General features: G+C 39.6%; 1 protein-coding gene across 1 annotated transcript; it reads right to left on the bottom strand.

Moving 5' to 3' along the window:
- Nucleotides 1-1,044: 1,044 nt before the first annotated feature.
- oprk1 (opioid receptor, kappa 1) lies at nucleotides 1,045-6,560 on the bottom strand. The gene is made up of 4 exons (XM_067474629.1): nucleotides 6,167-6,560; nucleotides 5,746-6,062; nucleotides 4,847-5,199; nucleotides 1,045-3,655 (listed from the first exon to the last, which is right to left on the bottom strand). Exons 2-4 carry the CDS (start codon nucleotides 5,988-5,990, stop codon nucleotides 3,117-3,119), a joined length of 1,137 nt encoding a protein of 378 aa, XP_067330730.1. The 5' UTR covers nucleotides 5,991-6,062; nucleotides 6,167-6,560; the 3' UTR covers nucleotides 1,045-3,116.
- Nucleotides 6,561-18,348: the final 11,788 nt, after the last annotated feature.

The raw sequence follows: 18,348 nt of genomic DNA, 5'->3' as shown, positions 1-18,348 counted from the left end.
TTAAGCCATAAAAATATTCTGACCTCTTTTCTGTGATACGAGAATTTACACTACTCACAAAAAGTTAGGGAAATCCAACTTTTGGGTGAAATGTATGGAAAATGTAAAAATTAAGATCACCTGTCAAGGTTATGGTGCATTTAGGTGCATTGTGAAGTTTCACCCGAAAGTCCCTAACTATCCCTAACTTCCCTAAGTAGCGTTTATACAGTACATACATGTAATCAATTTAGTTATTTTTACAAATGAAATGATAACAGTGACCCCCTATTAGTTTGCACAAAGCTTACACAGAATGAGCAGGAACCTGTACGGAAAGAGGTAGGTCAAAAATTTCAACGGCTTTCGGCTCGACACCTCAGGGCTCGCCACAGCGGAACGCATGAGTTTTTATGCCGGATGCCCTTCCTGCCGCAACCCTCCCATTTTTATCTGGGCTATGGACATGGTGGGGTGGGATTCAAATCCATAGCCTTCCATGGAAGAAATTATTGTCTGGGCTGCTTTGCCTATCATGTATGTGTTTGTATTGCTGTCAAACATCAGCAGTGGAACAGATGGTTAATTTTAATAGATGTTAAGTTGGTCCAGGTGATGCTGGTTGTTTACATGTGGCTGTATGATCAAAATGTCCTAGAACACACTCCTGTACACACCTGAGCAACAAGATTGGTAAGTCCTGAACTAGGAAAGCACAGGAGCGACATATTCTTAAGGTTCACACAAGGGCTGAATCGACAGTCGTTGCGAATTCCTATGCAAGGCCACCAATACCAAGCATATCACAATTAGTACAATAAGCCTTGGACTTCTGCTTTTCCGAGAATGTGCTCACCATGGAAACTAACTTAGTGCGTGACTTGAATTGGGGTAATAAAGGACGGAAAAACTGAATCACTGAGGAGGTGGGTTATAATCTCATGGCCGCTTTGTGATGCTATTTGATACTTTTCTTTTCTGAAGCCACATCTACACCACTCAGACCTGAACAGAAATCCTTCTCATCTCACACTTTACTCAAATCAAACCAATCAATCTCCCATTTTTACTTATTTATTGTGACTTTATGTTTGGACATTCAAAGCTAGAAGATACAGCAAAATATCCAAAAGGTACAAGGAGTTTATAACGCAGTGGCACATTATACATTCAGTACACGAGGCTTTGAATTTAATGCAATAGTATCTACTGAAGAGTTTACAACATTAAAGAAACTGTTAACACACACTGTAACCAAGCAAATAGTGATAGGTCCCCTGTAAGACTCTAATTTTCTTAGGTAATGCCGCAGTAACTTGTAAGCTTATACCAGGGTAAACAGTTATAATATGGACGTGGTTAATTGCTGAGCTTTTCTAACAAGCAAATGGCTGAGTTTAGAAATACTGTAAGGCACACAAAACAAGGCACACAAACACTTCTTCTGCTATTACTATCTGCTACCATTATCAGATGTAGATAGATAAACATATTATTGATAAACTCTATTATAAGAGTTTATTTTATTGACTCCCATTGACCTCGTGACTATGCGATGAATCAAGGAGCCAAGACAGTAAATTCGTTTTTTTTTCTTGAAATAAAAAAGACAAAGATGTAGCATACACCACCACAGAGGTTGGTTAAAACAAACGGTATATGACCAGTTCCATTCAAGACTGTGTAACAGGAAAGAATCACAGCAGCTGATAAAATAAATTGTAAAAACTCATGCTTTGCTGTTCAAACTGACTGCTCAACATTTATTTCACAACTTTTTTTTTTTTTGCTAAAACAAGGAACCTCATGCATGGTTATCAAGCTGAAAGGCAGTTAATCAGAGAATTACAGTATAAACGCAGAGAGCCCTGTTGTGTAGATACAGTTGGTTATTGGAGCCCTCTATCCAGTTTTCATATGCTCTAGTAGTTTCACATAAGGTGAGAACATAAGAAGCTAACAGCAATATGTACAATAAGTGACATTAAGCTGAAATTGTTCCAGTGTAACAATACTTAAAGAACGGTGGCTGCTGATGGTCTAAAGCCTCGTCCAAGGCAACCAACTTGTCAAGGGGAAAATACTTGAGTTACCAGTTGAGTCACAGAGAATGGTCCCTGAGAGGAATTAAATGTTCTATATTTGTGGGTGTGCACTGCTGAAGGGAGATTCAAATGTACAATACAGAAAAGCACCAAACTAAATTCACATAAAACACAATCCGTTTCATTATGTGGGTTGTTCCCAAAATAATCAGGGATAATTCCTTTGTTTCATTATGTGCACAAAATACACACTGAGCTCTTAATTCATTCGAGACCTACAGTAAATTTTTTCTTTTAATGTGGAAACCTATGTGACATTTAACAGGTAAAGAGGTAATGCAAATATAATGTAACGACAGTTTTTTTCATGACTGATATCGATTTTGTGAAAAATAAGAAAAACTATGTTATAAGTTACGTTTCAGCATTTTAATACATCAACTTTTAATTTCTTCAGAAGGGATGAAATCCTACACAATGATTCCCAGCAGGATCTAACCGGTCGTCTTCACTTTACCTTTAAGAAAAGGGAAGATGATGTTCTATATTTGACTAAACTGTCAAACTGAAAAGACCAAAACCAGTGAGTAATGAACATGTAAAAAGGACAATTTCTTTTTTTTTTTTTTAAGAGCTGGGGACTGCTGTTTTAGCAAATGTTACTCAAATCAGTGTAAACATGGTTTTGCTTATTGACATTTTTCAGTGGTGGACTGACACATATTTGCTGCTCTCGTGTATTTACAGCAGCAGGAGATTGTACCCATATAACGACAGTGTCCTTGTTCAGGGTAATGAAAGAACATGTCACCCAGTGCAACAGGGTGGTAGTGGAGGAGCAGGATGTACCAGGTTTTTGATGAAATGATAATAATTGTTATTAGTATAAGCCCATTGTTGGTTTTGGGTATTTTTGACTGGATTTGTTGCAATGCAGATTATCCCTTATGAGACACGATCCTCTGTCCAACATGCTAATAAATAATGAATGTCTAGCCCTCTCTTTCAGATGGCAGTGGTGATTTGAGTCAAGCCCATATCATTCGAGTCCTCCCAGCCCTGATAGGGCATAGAGGATGTGTCCATGGCTAGTCATACGGGCCTGGCCTGTCTCTTGTCTCCCCGGCCATCTGTGGGGCATGAGTGGTCCCTCAAAGTGCTCCTCACCCTGCTAACCCCCTGGCAGTCCCCGTGTCCTTGGGCACTTGGGCAGCAAAAGTCCCTGAAGCACCTTTTGAAGTTCTCATCCAAGAAGGCATAGAGGATAGGGTTGAGGCTGCTGTTGGTGTAGCCCAAGGCCACGCAGAAGAAGTAGGCAGCCATGACGGCGGTGGTCTCGGGCACTTTGGACGAAAGCACCTTGACCAGGATAAAGATGTGAATGGGTGTCCAGCACACCACAAAGACGGCGACAACCACCAGGACCAGGCGAGTGATTCGGCGCAGGTTACGGTCCTTCTCACGTGAGCCCGACAGCAGGCGCACACTTTTCAGCCGGAGGACCATCAGTGTGTAACAGACAGTGATGATGATAACGGGTGCCACAAAGGCAAAGATGAAGACGCAGATCTTCATCAGGGTGTCCCAGTAGGCGTAGGGCTCTGGGAACTGTAGGGCGCACTCCGTCGTCCCTGTTAGAAAAGAGAGTAAAATTGAGAAGGTGACAACAGGACAACAGGAGGAAGAGTGACAGGCCACATTAGCAGCTCTGTGAGGCTGGACTTAGGTCAGCAATAGGTTGATACAGTTTATCTTTAATCTTCAAATCACTTCTTAAATGTTATCTTTAATAAAAGAGATGTAGTTATGTCAAAGTATTTTTAATTTGGTCATTAACCAGTGCTGGATGAATAAAACCTTTGACCTGATGATGATGCTGGATGAAAAGTTAAGGGATCCTCAACGTTTTGCAATTGATCCTAAAGGTGGGACCTTTGCGTATGAATACATTTCATGGCAGCGTAAGACAGCCACATGGAAAACAATCAGTGGATCATCATCAAGTCATTTGGAATGTATCACCTGGGAACGACCACATATCTGTAATAAATGTCATGGCAATCTGTAAATTACACTCACTGCCCACTGCAGTGCATCACAATAAGATGTGATTTTGACCACCTCATTCATTTTAAATAGGGTGGCAAAAACGTTAGCAACAACTCTTACTATAATATGCTCCAGTACGACTTCACCACACACTGTGACCTCAATAAGAAACACGGTAAAATTATCACCTTTCTGACAGTTTCACCTTAAAAACTGAGAAATTCTAAGCTTGTAAAAGTGTAAAAACTCATGGCTGCTGTATTGGAGTGCTTTAGATTGTACAGGTTTACCTAAGTGAAGTGGCCAGTGTATGGAGTCGTTTGCTGACGATGTAGAGAAATGTAAAAACCAGAATCGGATTCATCAGCTACTTTGACATGCACTGAGCTTTACTGAATGAAGGCTCATTGTGAACACCAACACTTTATTAGACTGCCGCCGAGAGGAAAAAGGGAAACAGCTCAAGATCTATTCTCAGTTAAATAAGAACCATTATGAATACGGTATTGTCATCTAGTCGAGTGGCTACAATGTAGGCTCTCATGGAATCAAACGAACATCCTCTTTGTGGATTCTGAAGGATGCTTCCTGCCGCTAATTAAAATAATTCAGGGCAAGGATGCTGGAATGAAGCAGTGCTTCAAGTTTGAAATTGGTTATGAGGGTGCGTTGCAGTTGTTACGAGGTATTTTGGGTCTATAGCAGACACAGAGATGGAGATAAGTCAATGAAAAATGATAAGAAACACTTGAAGTAGTATGTATGTATACTACCGTTATTGGTCTGAGTGCTGCCGAGTATCATGGCAGGGATCCCAGCAGCAGACGACAGCATCCAGATGATCACATTAATAATCTTGGCCTTGACTGGTGTGCGGAAGTCCAGGGCCTTGACGGGGTGGCACACGGCCACGTAACGGTCCACACTCATCATGGTCAAGGTGAAGATGCTGGTGAACATGTTGTAGTAATCGATGGAGATGAAGACTTTGCACGCCACCTCGCCAAAGGGCCAGGAGCTTAGCAGGTAGTCGGTGCTCTGAAAAGGCATGGTGGTGGTGACCAGGGCGTCTGCCACAGCCAGGTTAAAGATGTAGATGTTGGTGGCCGTTTTCATTTTGGTGTATCTGTGGAGGAAACGAGACGAGGTGAGTTAATGACATCACATTTAGTTATCGGCGTGCTCTGCTCTTTTTTGAAACAAACTGAGCAGCCAAATGCAACCAAAGCGAGGACAACCACTGTTTCCACTGCCATCATCTCTGGCTAAAATGAAGGCTTTAAAATGAATATACGAAGGATGATTTCACATCCAGCTCTTATAATGAAAAGACCTTGATGGGGCTTCACACAGACCCACACATGAAAGAGCAAACACTGATATTACAATGACTGCAAACTTACAGTCTCTAAAGCACAAAGCCCAGGGTGTAGTTCATTCACCCAATCATTTGAACACCATGTGCAAACAAATTTAATCACTTAGTTTTAAACTTAATTATGCATAATTGTCATTTTATGGCCCTGCAAGGACCTGGATGCACATGTTTCTGAACAAATATGCAGCAATTTCACTTTTGTGGTCTAATTTTAATGAAGGTGTTGCAGACGGTGTTTCACACTAATGGATTTGGATTTGGAAAGCTTAAACGTTTTAAAGCCGAAAAACTCACCTAATGATGACGTACATCACCAAACAATTGCCCACCAAGCCCACCACAAACACCACAGAGTAGACCGCGACTATGATGGGGATGATGGGCGACATTGGCTCGGGTTCAGCGTCCCAGGTGCCGTTTGGTGTGTAGTTGAAGATGTCCGACAAGCCGGGCTGCCAGGTGAAGTTTGGGACACACTGCTCCGGCTGGCCCGAGGGACACCTGTCTTCTTTGTATATGTGCACCACGCTGCTCTCCATGGCGCCGTGCGCTGTCTCTGCACCGGCCGGGCTGCTGCTGCTGCTGCTGTGCAACTTACCCGCTCAACTTATCTGTGGAGACAGCGGAATTTCTGGCGACTGAAGATCAAATGTATATATCAGCCCAGATTATGGGCTAATATGAACATCCTTCCACAAGAGCGAGACCCTCTTACCTGGTGTTACGCCTTCAAAAAGTTCAATGCGATACCACAAAACTGATGAAGAGAGTCGTATTGAGCGCTCAGCCACAGATGGAAATGCGGATGCCGGAAATATGACAGAAACGGGAGGTTTCTGGGTAGTTGTGCGGACGAGCAGAAAATATTCACAGCCTGTGCCACTGCTGCGTCCCCGGTGGTGCGCACTGGAAGCCCGCACTGCACATTCAGTGACATCAGAGGCAGAGCCAGCAGATATGACAGTATCCAGCCAGCAGGAAGGATCCAACCATATGCATCACAATCAGACCCAAATATATTTACCACTCTTTATTTACACGTTTTATTATTATTTTATTATATTTGGTAAAACGCAACACAACTAATAATCACCTACACAATCACAAAAGAAGTGACCAACCTGCTCATTCAGTCATAATAAACTTAAATACATTCTATATTATTCATATTTTAATGAGCTACAAATAGAGTAGGATGAGTAAACCAGGTGTTCTACATTATCGCGTGTGCATCTTTCTGAGAATGTTTGAATTCCCATTAATGGTGTCATGGGATGTTCCCTAGCAACTCCTGTGAGAACCACCGCTGCAATGCAAACATGTCAGAGGCATGAAGCCCAAAGGACGCGTTAGTGCATCAACAGGCGCACATCACGAGCACGTTTTGTCTCATTTCTGGTTAGAATTTGTTTTGCTGCACGTTTCATTTCATTACCTTACTTCCACCTCTGTGGGCTCATAACTTACACTGCTGTCATGTGTTTTTTTTAAATTTTTTAATCAATTTGCCATTTTCCCACTGACTTAAATCTACTAATTACCCCCAAAGAGCATAATATGTAGCAGCACCAATGGTTGGAAATGAAAAAAAAAAATAAAGAAAACACCATGTTGAAAGAAATCACAGGCTTTTCCTCTCTAACCACTCTCACGGTTTTCCTTCTCCAACAGATATGAGACTGTTCGTAATTAAGCGAGTGCTGTTTCCTTTCCCTCTTTTCATGTACTGACACTTGTTGCTTAGAGACCCATCACGGCCAGGTGTTGCTTGAGTGACAAAGCCCTTTCGTATTGTTAAGGACCAGGTAACCTTGACTTGGCCTTTGTTTGCCAGCACAAATGTTTAATGAAACTTTACTGATGTAATATTTGAACTTTGACCTGCCAGTAGTTAAAAGCTGAATCTCACATTACCCCATATGACGCGGTGGGCGAAATAGACGGTTAAAATATTTACGCATAATCCTAATAAAGCAGTGCCAGATTAGCTTGCACACAGATACAATCTGCTACTCTTCCTCCACTACTTTAAACGGGTCATTTAATTGGAGTTTGAAAAGAGGAGAGGAAGTGTTGCTCATGTACCCTCCAGTAAAAGGCATTTGCATAATGACCCGAGGTGCTGACTTCTCAAAAAATAAAAAATAAAAAAAGGCTTCAATTAATGACTCATTATGAAGAGGGATATTAAACAACACAGGTATTCCAGAGCTTCAGGGCTCGCTCCTGTCATGTTGTGAGCAAACATTTGCTATCAACTTGTCTTTTTAATGGAGTTTTGCCCAAATGATTATACTTTAATTCAAATTTCATAAAATGTACTTTGCCAGGCAATTACTTTCTCATTTTAGCGTGTTTCATTTTTCCGTCTTTATTTGATTTCAACCTCCATTTACGAGCAGCTTTTGGAGATAAAAGAAGCTCTCTCCCTCAGTAGCAGTGAAGAACAATTCCCTTAATACACCAATCCTACAACTACAGGATATCATTAATTAAGCATCAAATATTGTGCTGTTTCATCTCCATTACACAAGAAGGAAATTCTGCTCACTTTTTACAAATGTGCAACATTTACCTCTTTAAGGTCAATACATACTTTGATAAACTCACTGACAAACATTTTCAGTTTGGAGCATATGGGATGGACACAGCAGCAACACAAATTGACAGTTATCACGAATGACATTACATTAAGGATGTCTCAAATCAGATCGGGCTAAGTCATCTCATTGAGTAACAGTGTCATCAAAAAGCAGACTGATCCAGTGTGATGGAAAATCAAGTATGATTAAATGATTGCATTTTACTCTTAGCATTTTACCTAGCTAAAATGGCAACTTCAACTCAGAGTACTTTTGAAGGATGTTTAAAATGTTGTTCAAACTTTGTCTAATACACACGTTTTGTCTTGAAGTGTTTGCAGAACTGATCCAAGGTCAGTTGTTGTCTAACAGCAGACTGTCCCACACTGCAGTGACCCATAGTCACTTCATGCTCACATGTATTTAACAATGTGCTGAAAAGAGAAAAGGTTACCATAAAAGGAGAAAGGGGCTGGGGGAAGTAGCCTGAGGGTGGAGAATGTTCTGCCCAGCAACAGAAGGTTATAAAACTAATGTGTGATGTATGAAGTTTAGAACTGCACAGGATGGAGACTTGAAACTCTGTTGATGTACTTCTCTCTTGCAAGATAATAAAACCCTAAAAGACATCCTGGATGTTGAGGCATCTTTACTGATTACACTTGAGGTGTCTAAGACCAGATATTGTCATTTTTGCCATGACATCCAGTGCAAATTGATTTATTGTTCTTTTTATAATAAAGAAGCGTCAATAAATAATGAGGCTGGTCCCAAGGAGCAGTCTGACCTGGTCTTTGAGCCTTTCACTGGGCTCCTCCTGGTGTGGAGTGTGAACCTCCCCATATTTTCTTTAAACATCTGGCCTCCCAAAACCATTGTTCATTTACTTTTGGTTATTAGAGTTTTTCTCCTGAAACCAGCGGCATCAATCTGCTGAAACTTTAAGCTGGTGAGAGCAGTTGCACTGATCCAGTTGTAGGTCCTGAAACCAAAACAAACAGTTTTAGTACACCTAGGTCCAATCAAAGGGAATTCACACAACAAGCAATACATCCTACACTCCTTACAATTCTGAGTTTACTGTGTGTTGGCTGTGTTGGACGCTGTACCTGTATTGTATAATTATGACAACTGCTTCCATTATTTTGTCTTATTTACATAATTGTGAGTAGGTTAAACAGCAGCAAATCCCTCCTTAATAGTTTACCCATTTTAAAGACATATTTTATAGGCCCATGTTATCCTTTTTGTTTGTGACAGTGACGTTTGGGTTTAGTAATCGGTGATTTCTTGAGTTATTTAGGTGCAGATTACACCCATCAGCATCAATTTGCAATCACAGCAGAGATTATAATAATGTCTCATTACCCCAAGGTTTATACTAATTACAGTAATTAGTTTGAAATGTTCTGAGTAGGTCGAAAGAGGAGAAAGAAAGGGTGACATGGGTTTCCACTGAGCAACATGTTTCTTCAAAACATCAACATTGGACTAATGGACTAAAAAAACATGTGTTGAAAGTTTTGCGGTGATCTCAAAATTCTTTTGTTACAAATTATTATTAGTATGTTACATGGATATACAAAGCATTTCATTAAAAGCCTCAAACAGAATTCATTGTCCTGATGAGGGTGTTTTTTGTTAAGATGGCTTTTGCATCTTTCAACTATAAATGACATCACTGCATCGAATCAGATCAGAATAAAAAAAATTGTTCAACCTCCTCACAAGGTGCAGGTAAAACCTCTGCATGGCTCTAACAAGAATAAGCGAAAACCAAAAGATTCATATGTGTGTGGACAGATAGGATCATGCACTGTAGGCATCTGACTTGGAGTCAGATGCCAGTTTTTGCATTAAACTGCCTAATTAACCCATGCACATCTACAAACTGCAGGAGCATATTTAAATGAAAGCAGCTTTGTATGCAGATGCTGTTCTGCCCCACAAAGATCACCACCTTCAGTTGCAGATATCCAGATGGTGTGGTTGGTTCGGGTCTGCCTGATTCTGCTCTGGATGACAATGACTTTGTGAAAATGTGATCGGCAGGTGATGTGTTGTCTCTTCAGAGGGTTTACCTGCAGTCTGGCACAGGCCCTGTATTTCTGCTCTACGGACAAAATGTACTTTGCTTGCGGTTGTGCTTCTCCAAATGTGTACAATTTATTCACATTTATTCATAGGAGAAGTACTGACAGATGTGAATTTTTTCTTAAAGAGAAAAACATAATGCGCATAAACTTATACTGCTGTTGACCTTCTTGACAATACCAAACTACATGATGAAAAGCCTTCATGGAAAAAGGTCCTTCTTATTACTAGTTTTACTACTTCAAGCTGGACACAACTGTTGAAAACTTCTAAAATTACAACATCTTATAGCTGAAGTGTTCACCCTTATTTGCACCTGCTTTTTCCAAGTACCAACAAGGAGGGGATTTTTAAAATAGAAGAATATATTATCAGTACTGCACGGATTGTATCTACGCGTGTCAGTCGCTGCTATTAACATCACTTAATTATTCTCTGAACTAATTATTTAAGAAGCTAGATGATGGCAAACAGGATTGTTCTTAGTAGTCCTATTTATTAATTTAACACACATTATTCATTTTGGACAAAAGTAGCTGAACTGAAAACGACACCCATTTGATGTGTTGTGAAGCTATTTTCATATGTGGCACACACGGAGCAACATTATCATTTATCTGGAGTTTCTGATCAGTCAAATAGTGACTCCGCTTTGGTCAGTATCTCGAAAAATTTTGGAGGCTCTTCTTGACTGAAAAATGTATTTGAGCTCACTAAATCCGTAGGAACCTATTGACTGGTGCAGTTTAAACGCAAAAAGTCCTGAAACACAGAAACACACTGACATTAGTTCTTTTTTACTAATCAATTCTTGATTGGTGAGCACACAGGGAAAGAAAATGTTGGCTTTCGTGGATCTGCTGAATAGTATCTTCACTATCACCCTGCAGCTACTTTAACCCTGGTGCTTTGTTAACAGTTTTTTTGTTCGGTTTAACATCCACTGTGTGCAGGTCAAAGAGACCTGCATATACAAGTCATCAGCAAAAATTCATATGTAACATGTAGCAATGTAACATGGGGGCTGCATTTAATTTAAACCTATACAATGTGCTGTATAGTTAAACGTGGACATTGACATTGACTTGGTCACGTATCAATACAAGTTCCAATTGCTTATTTATTTACTCATTTATTTATTTATTTTGGTGAGTGCATGCATTATCATGAGGGGCAGCATGGTGGTGGAGTGGGTAGTGCTGCTGCCTCACACCTAGAAGGTTTTGGGTTTGTGTCCCTGACCTTGGCCTTTTTCTTTGAGGAGTCTGCATGTTCTCCCTGTGCTTGCGTGAGTTTCCTCTGTGACCATCTATACACATGATGGACAGAGTAAATCAATTGCTGTCAAAATATCTCAGTAACATAGTTTTTTATTCCCATTGCTGTGAAAGTACATTAGACAGTACACAAGTACACAGTAACACCTCAGAAATAAGACATACCTTTACATTATTGTATTTTAGTCATGTCATTCAGAATCCAACTTATTTACAGGGATGATTCAGTTCAGAGTGAAACTCAAAACCATTGAGTCTGGACACAGCTCACCAGAAAAATGATTACTGTGCACCTACACTTGGTCATAAGTGATATAAAGTGCAGCCTTGAAAGCCTTGGGAACTGTGGTAAATCTAGTGTTCATTGAGCACAATTGGTTTCTGTGAAATCTTAACTTTACACACGGGAGCCTTATGGTCAGAGTTAAAAGCAACACGTTAACACTCTAGTATTTGTGATTCTCCTTAGATGCAGTCTCAAATCGAGCTTCACGCTGCGCGTCTGTCGAAGAGTCTTATTTTGATTGTTGCTATGGAAACGAACAGTGTCCGACCCATAGTTACAAGAGCAACGGGATTTGATCGATGAAGCAGGGCACCAATATTCCTTGTTCAGCCAGCTAATATCACAGCTTTCCAGGCAGAGCAGACAGAGGTGTCCAACACAAAACAATTTGGGAGCACAAACTGGAAACTGTTTTGCTCGTCACATGTTAAATGGCCCGAATTTTCAACAAACAGCGAAACATGAAAAACCATACTGAAAGGGTGAGGACAGAAAACTGAATTAGAAAGTTGGGATAATACATAAGACAAGCAATAGCTCAGTAGAGTTTCATCTTCAAAGCCAAGCCTCAGAGGCTGACTGCACACAAACAGCCAGTTCACCCTCGGCCTTGACCCTTAACAACAAATGTGAGCAGCATAAAGAAAAAAAAAAAGCAGTGGGGGAAGAAAAAACATCTGTTTCAGGGTCTAGAGTTCACTGAGTTGTTGCAGGTGAGCCAGCCCCTGCAAATAGTGGGGCCAGACAACTGCAGCCAGAGGCAGTGAGCCTCTACATAAATATGGACTCTTTGTAGATCCCAGCCTTACAGACCTTTTAGATATCAAAAGTCGAGGGATGAGTGCATCAGAGTTTGTAAGGACAGAAGCACGATTTCCCTACTAACGATGTTTGAGGGCAGTTTTGTGCTCGGGAGACTGTAGGTGTTAAAGTCGAATGGGCTGTCTGTCTATCAAGGTTGCAAACTTTCAGATGCAGTCTGTTTGAAAGTTTATAAGACTTTTGTTTATTTCAGTTTGGACTGGTATTCTGAAGAGGATTCAGACTCGAAAAACTTGTCTGTTTTCCTCAGTTAGTCTCAGTTTGACTGACATTCTGCAGAGGACTCAGACTTGAAAAACATGCCTGTTTTTCTCTTGGAGTAAACTTCAGCACTGGAGGCATCTGGAAGCAGATTACCCATGAGAATGCTGCTTCCAGTCCAGCCTCCTGGCTGCCTCACATGTGAACATCTGTGAGCAGAGCAAACAGTAGCTGTTGGAAAAACATGTCCAGAATAAATGTCTATTTAGAGGAACTTTTGTTTTAAATGGAAACTTTTTCATGACTCTCTGTACATACTGAATATATTATGTGAATGTACATGTCTGTATTACTTATGAGAACTTTTGATAATACATGTATTAAGTTATTGTTTTGCTAAGACTGAGAATAAGGAACATGATCTATCTATCTATCTATCTATCTATCTATCTATCTATCTATCTATCTATCTATCTATCTATCTATCTATCTATCTATCTATCTATCTATCTATCTATCTATCTATCTATCTATCTATCTATCTATCTATCTATCTATCTATCTATCTATCTATCTATCTATCGGTCTCATTTTGCTAATTTGCTTTATTATGAACATATTAAGTGTCAACATGTGTTACATGTTAATGATGTCAATTGAGTGAGATTACCCTATGTCACCTCTTATCAGTGGCTCTTGTCATAGCAAAGCCGCACTTGAAAATTCCCTATAATAACCCTGTTACATTGGCTTCCGAACTATTATTACACCACTTCACTTTGGAGCTTGAGAGGATGTGCTGGAAAAGTCACTGCTCAAGCCCAGGTGTATAAAGCTTGTAGAGATGATCCAAGAAAAACGTAATGCTGTTTTTGCTGACAAAGAAGCTTCTGCTAATTTAAGAAAAGGAATATGGTGGTAAATAAGACATTTCAGTAAAAGAGTTTTTGGCCATTTAAAAACCTTTTCACTATGAAGCACTAAGTGTGCATAAATCACACCTATGTCCAAGTGAAGTTAGGTTTAGAATAACACACCTTGGTATTTGATAGTAGTTATTAAACCACATAGAAAACAGCACAGCCAATTCATGAAATGCGAACTTCTAAGCAGTACGAATCAGGAAGCACAAAAGTTCTGTGACAAAGTTTTATGGGCTGGTGAGACTAAGATTATCGTCCACCAGGTAGACAAGTCGGGGAGGAAGCAATGATCTGCTCATGATCCAAACCACCCAAGCTCATCTGTAAAGCACAGAGGAGGTGGTGTCATGGCTGCTTCTGGAACAGACTTGCTGATCTTTATTGACGATAGTGCTCATGACGGTTGCAGCAGAACAGATTCAGAGGTGTACAGAAACATTTTGTTTGGCAATTTACAGAGAAGCACATCAAAACTAATTAAGAGGAACTTAATCATGCAGCAAGACGATGACAATCTACAACACACTGGCAACTTAACAAAGGCCAATTCAATGAGCTGAGCCTGCTGAAAGAAGTGAGATTAAACCACCTAAAGCAAAAAAAACCCTGCAGTAATACTGAGGAAAAGCAAATCAAAAGAAGATTTGGATTATTTAGTTAAATCGCAGCCTTTGTGCAGACACACAATTTGCAACCAAATATTTATTTTAATTTATTTTCATCAATGTATGCCCTAGCTGTTTCAACTGTGGGAGACTGCACAGTATGGAATAATTATGCTTCTTTGCTTTTGTTTCTTTATAAAAAAAAATCTGTAAGAGCTCTTTATTCTGTGACCATGGGACTGTTCCCAGATTTATTTAATTATTTGGACTGTTGGACTGAAAACAAAGCATAATAATAATAATGACACCCATGGCTTTTCATTCAAGCCTGTAGATGCTGCCAGAGCTGTAGTTCTACGGGGATTCGTTAAAGTACAATGAAATACGGCACTTGAACTTGGTGTATGAAAAAAAAAAAAAACAGCCTCAAGTTCTGTTTTTAGGTCACAGTACAAAACTCATCGCCTAATGAAAACCTGCTATTATAGAAGTCAAAACACATTCATGCTGCAGTAGTTTCTGCCTATAGGACGACTCTGTCACGGTGTGAACTTTAAAACGGATCTTTGCCGTTTGTGTGTGATGTATGAGCTGAGATGCCGTAGGAGAAGCTGCTGTAAACACGGCACCACATACTGTACAGCCAAGGTCGGATGAAGCCAGTTTAAATTTTGATGCAAGCACTGGATCCAACAACTCACATCTGCATCTCAATCACAGCCCACTGTATAACATATTTGTTTTGTCACAATTTGTTTTGCTTTTTAAGAGCCACTCATCCACAAAAAAGGGGTTATGGTAATTTATGAATTTATGGAGACTGTGAACGGAGTCAGCCAATATTGTTTTTTTACTTTTACATTTAATATTAGTCTTTATTGGAGAATGAAAAGCTTTGAACAATAAAAAAATGTGCATCTTATCAAAAAAAAAACATTCTGTGTCTTATTAACATGAAAACCCTTCTGCCAGTCTGTGATGAATGTTTGTCACAGTTTGTATTCTGTCATAAAATGAGGAGACACTACGGTGTTAATTACTTTAGTAAAAAATGGCAAATGGTTCTGAAGAATTGGAAGAAGCCTGGAGAGCCTTGTTTTTAGGACTTTGTTAAGAGTTAAGACGAAAAGCTTCATATTTAGGAAACTAGGGATGCAACCAACTTTTATTTCTGTTATAAATTAATCTGTTTGAAAGTTTTACTGTGTATAAAATGCCAAAAAGTGCCAGAGGTGCCTGACTGCAAATAAAGGACTTCTGGCTTGTAACCAGCTGTTTCTGTATCATTTCTACACCGTTGATTGTAGAAATCAGTGTTTCAGTGAATTTCTCAGACCATTCGAAGAGAAGATCCTTTTTTAGACTTTCCGCAGCAAAAGTTTCATGATCTTCATTAAAAACCTGCACCTTCAGGTAATGAGTAGAGGTCTCAAGATTATGTTGAGCCACAAGGCGCAGCTGTTTCTCAGCTTCCAGTTGCAATGACTCCACTTCTTTTTTGAGGGCTTCGTTTTGTTCCCTTTAAAAACACAGCTGGAGTTGCAGGTCCTTTGTGTTCTCCATCTCCTGCTGAGGTTCCTGAGTCTTTAATTCTGTGAGCTGGAACTGGAAGTCGCTGATGTGAGACCTTAGACCCTTTTGTGATCTCAGGTTTTTTCACGAGGGATTTCAGGTGACATATCTCCTGTTGCATTTTCACAACACAGCTCCATTTCTCTCTTTTTTGCAGTTAGTAATGTTCAAGAAAATTATTCAGGGAGGCCTGAATTTCTAAGAGCACTCTACCTTCCAATTTCCTCTCTTTGAGTGTAGCTTCACCGTCATTAACATGCCTCACCTCTTCCCTCACACATTTCAGAGAGAAGTTAATGGACATTTCCTAATTTCCCTGTCCAACTTTGTCTCCTGCTGGTTCTTACAATTGTTAGTTTTCTGTTGGGTTTGACAATGTGTGACCTGAAATATCAAAAGATGTGTCTACACCATAGACATGTAATGAAATGAAAAATGTCTCCAATACACAGACTGGAAGTTGGCCTTCCATCTTGTTGCAATTGGGTGCCAGTTTATTTACATTTAAATATCTGACCTATAACCCCTCCAACATAAATGACATTAACTACCAATATAATCTGCATTAATCAGGAATAATATAAATAAAATGGGGTACAGAGAGTAAGAACTCAGCAAATTGTCTAAAAATTGTTTAAATAAATCTGTTAGTAATTTTGCTGCTACTTTGTTTTCATATTACAGACAACATTAAATTTTACTATCATCCACTAAATCACAAGGGTAAGAAAAATAAAAGTCAAAATCACATGAAGACCTATAGTGAGTATCTGTAAAATACACACTAAATTAGTTGTTTGATTTAATAAATCACACAATTTGCTTCTCATTAAAATCACAAATTATTTAGATTTTGTTGTGGATAAACTCAGGCCACAACAAAGTCCATATATGAACAGAACAAATTTATATTACAATGGTACATAGAGGTTTCAATTTGTATCAGACAGGATGGAAAATTTACTCACTTAAGAGAAGCATCAGTCAGAAAGGCAAAAAGCAAAAGAACAAAAAAGAGAGAGCGTCTCTCCCCCAACAGAAACCGAGACTCTTATATTCTTATGCAACAGATCCTTCACATCACAACACATTTCACTAACTGTTCACAACTAACTTTCTCCTCCTTAGCAACAGTTTTCATGGACAAACACCGTATCGTGTTTTTCTGCTTTCTTTGCCAAAGATCCTATCCCCTGTATTGTTTCCCAATAATTGTTCTGAGAACTGTTTAATTCTGGAACAAACGCCAGGTCGTCCTGACCCTGTCTGTTATCACACACTGACACACACACTTCCTGTCTCCCTGATAAAACCCCGACAAGCATACAACTTACAAGTACTCCTACATTCCTACATGTAATACAACCTATATATTAAATATTATAGACTAATTATAATTAACATTTACCCATATGTGTAACCTCTAACCACTACAGTAAAGTGTTCTCCCCCTCTCTCTCAGTGACCCCAGGGACTGGCTCAAGCTCTTTCTAGCCCTGTCTTCTCTTCTTCCTGCAGTGGACAAGTGTTTGTTAATGGTTGGACATTTCTAGTTGTTTCCTTTTGTTCATACACCTCACAACATACATACACTAAGCTTCCTTGCATATACACTTTACACTACTGACTTTTTTCTGTTATAGTATATAATCTAATAATAGTTTAAGAAATGTATTTATTTAGTCTGTTTCGTGGTGTGTCTCCTTCATTTTAGTATGTCCAATCTTGAGCCAGCTTGTGACAGCTGGGGGAGCATCTTTTTCTGGATTAGTTTTAAATTAACAGGTTAATTCAAATGATTTCTTGTGCTACAATTAGGCAGCAATATGTTACTGCGGGAACAGCACAATGTCTCCAACACTGAGAGAATGTTTATTTTTAACCTGGTTCAAGTTTTCTTTACCCAACTGTATTTTGTAAAATAAGTCAAGTTAGAGTTTGACGCCTTTAACAAATTCAAAAAACTTGGAACAGAGGCATGTCTACGACTGTGACATCACCTTTCATTTTAAATATTGTGAAAAGCTGTTTGCTTTGATGGAATCCCAAAATACGCCTCCACATCAATGGTACCTTCACACATGTAAGTCACCCATGCTGTTGTCACTAGTCTTTTAGGATGGCTTCTGGCTCCTTGTTCTGCAGAGATTAACAGCTTTTAGTCTTTATCAATTACTTCCTGCTGAGGTCGTCTGTCCAAAAAGGTTCCCCTGGGAAAGTGTGAAAACAGCCATCATAGTCAAAAGATCCACGGCTTTTAGCTCGTCCCTTCAGGGGCGAGCACAGCGGGAAATGTTCTTCGTGCTGAATTGGCTTGATTTCTTATGCCGGATGCCCTTCCTGCCGCAACCCTCCCATTTTAACCGAGCTCTAGGCTGGCAATACGGGGGCCCTTGGTGACTGGGCTAAGATATTCAGTTTACTATCACAGAAGACAAATGAGAAGTATTAAAATGAAAACCTAAAAAACACACTGCTTGTTAATCAACAACTTTCAGTGCTATATGATTGATTGTATAACAAAACTGAAAAATA

This window comes from Channa argus, chromosome 14 (genome assembly GCF_033026475.1).
Source record: "Channa argus isolate prfri chromosome 14, Channa argus male v1.0, whole genome shotgun sequence".
NCBI classification, from domain to species: Eukaryota; Metazoa; Chordata; class Actinopteri; order Anabantiformes; family Channidae; genus Channa; species Channa argus.
The sequence above is the reverse complement of the archived record's forward strand: the minus strand, read 5'-3'. Positions and strand labels throughout refer to the sequence as shown.

What these genes read in the sequence shown, in the direction of transcription:
- oprk1 (XM_067474629.1), bottom strand. Translation starts at nt 5,990, where the DNA reads ATGGAGAGCAGCGTGGTGCACATATACAAAGAAGACAGGTGTCCCTCG. An exon ending in GTGATGTACGTCATCATTAG is followed by an intron (nt 5,200 to 5,745) that starts GTGAGTTTTTCG and finishes TTTCCTCCACAG; the next exon opens with ATACACCAAAATGAAAACGG. An exon ending in CAGCACTCAGACCAATAACG is followed by an intron (nt 3,656 to 4,846) that starts GTAGTATACATA and finishes CTTTTCTAACAG; the next exon opens with GGACGACGGAGTGCGCCCTA.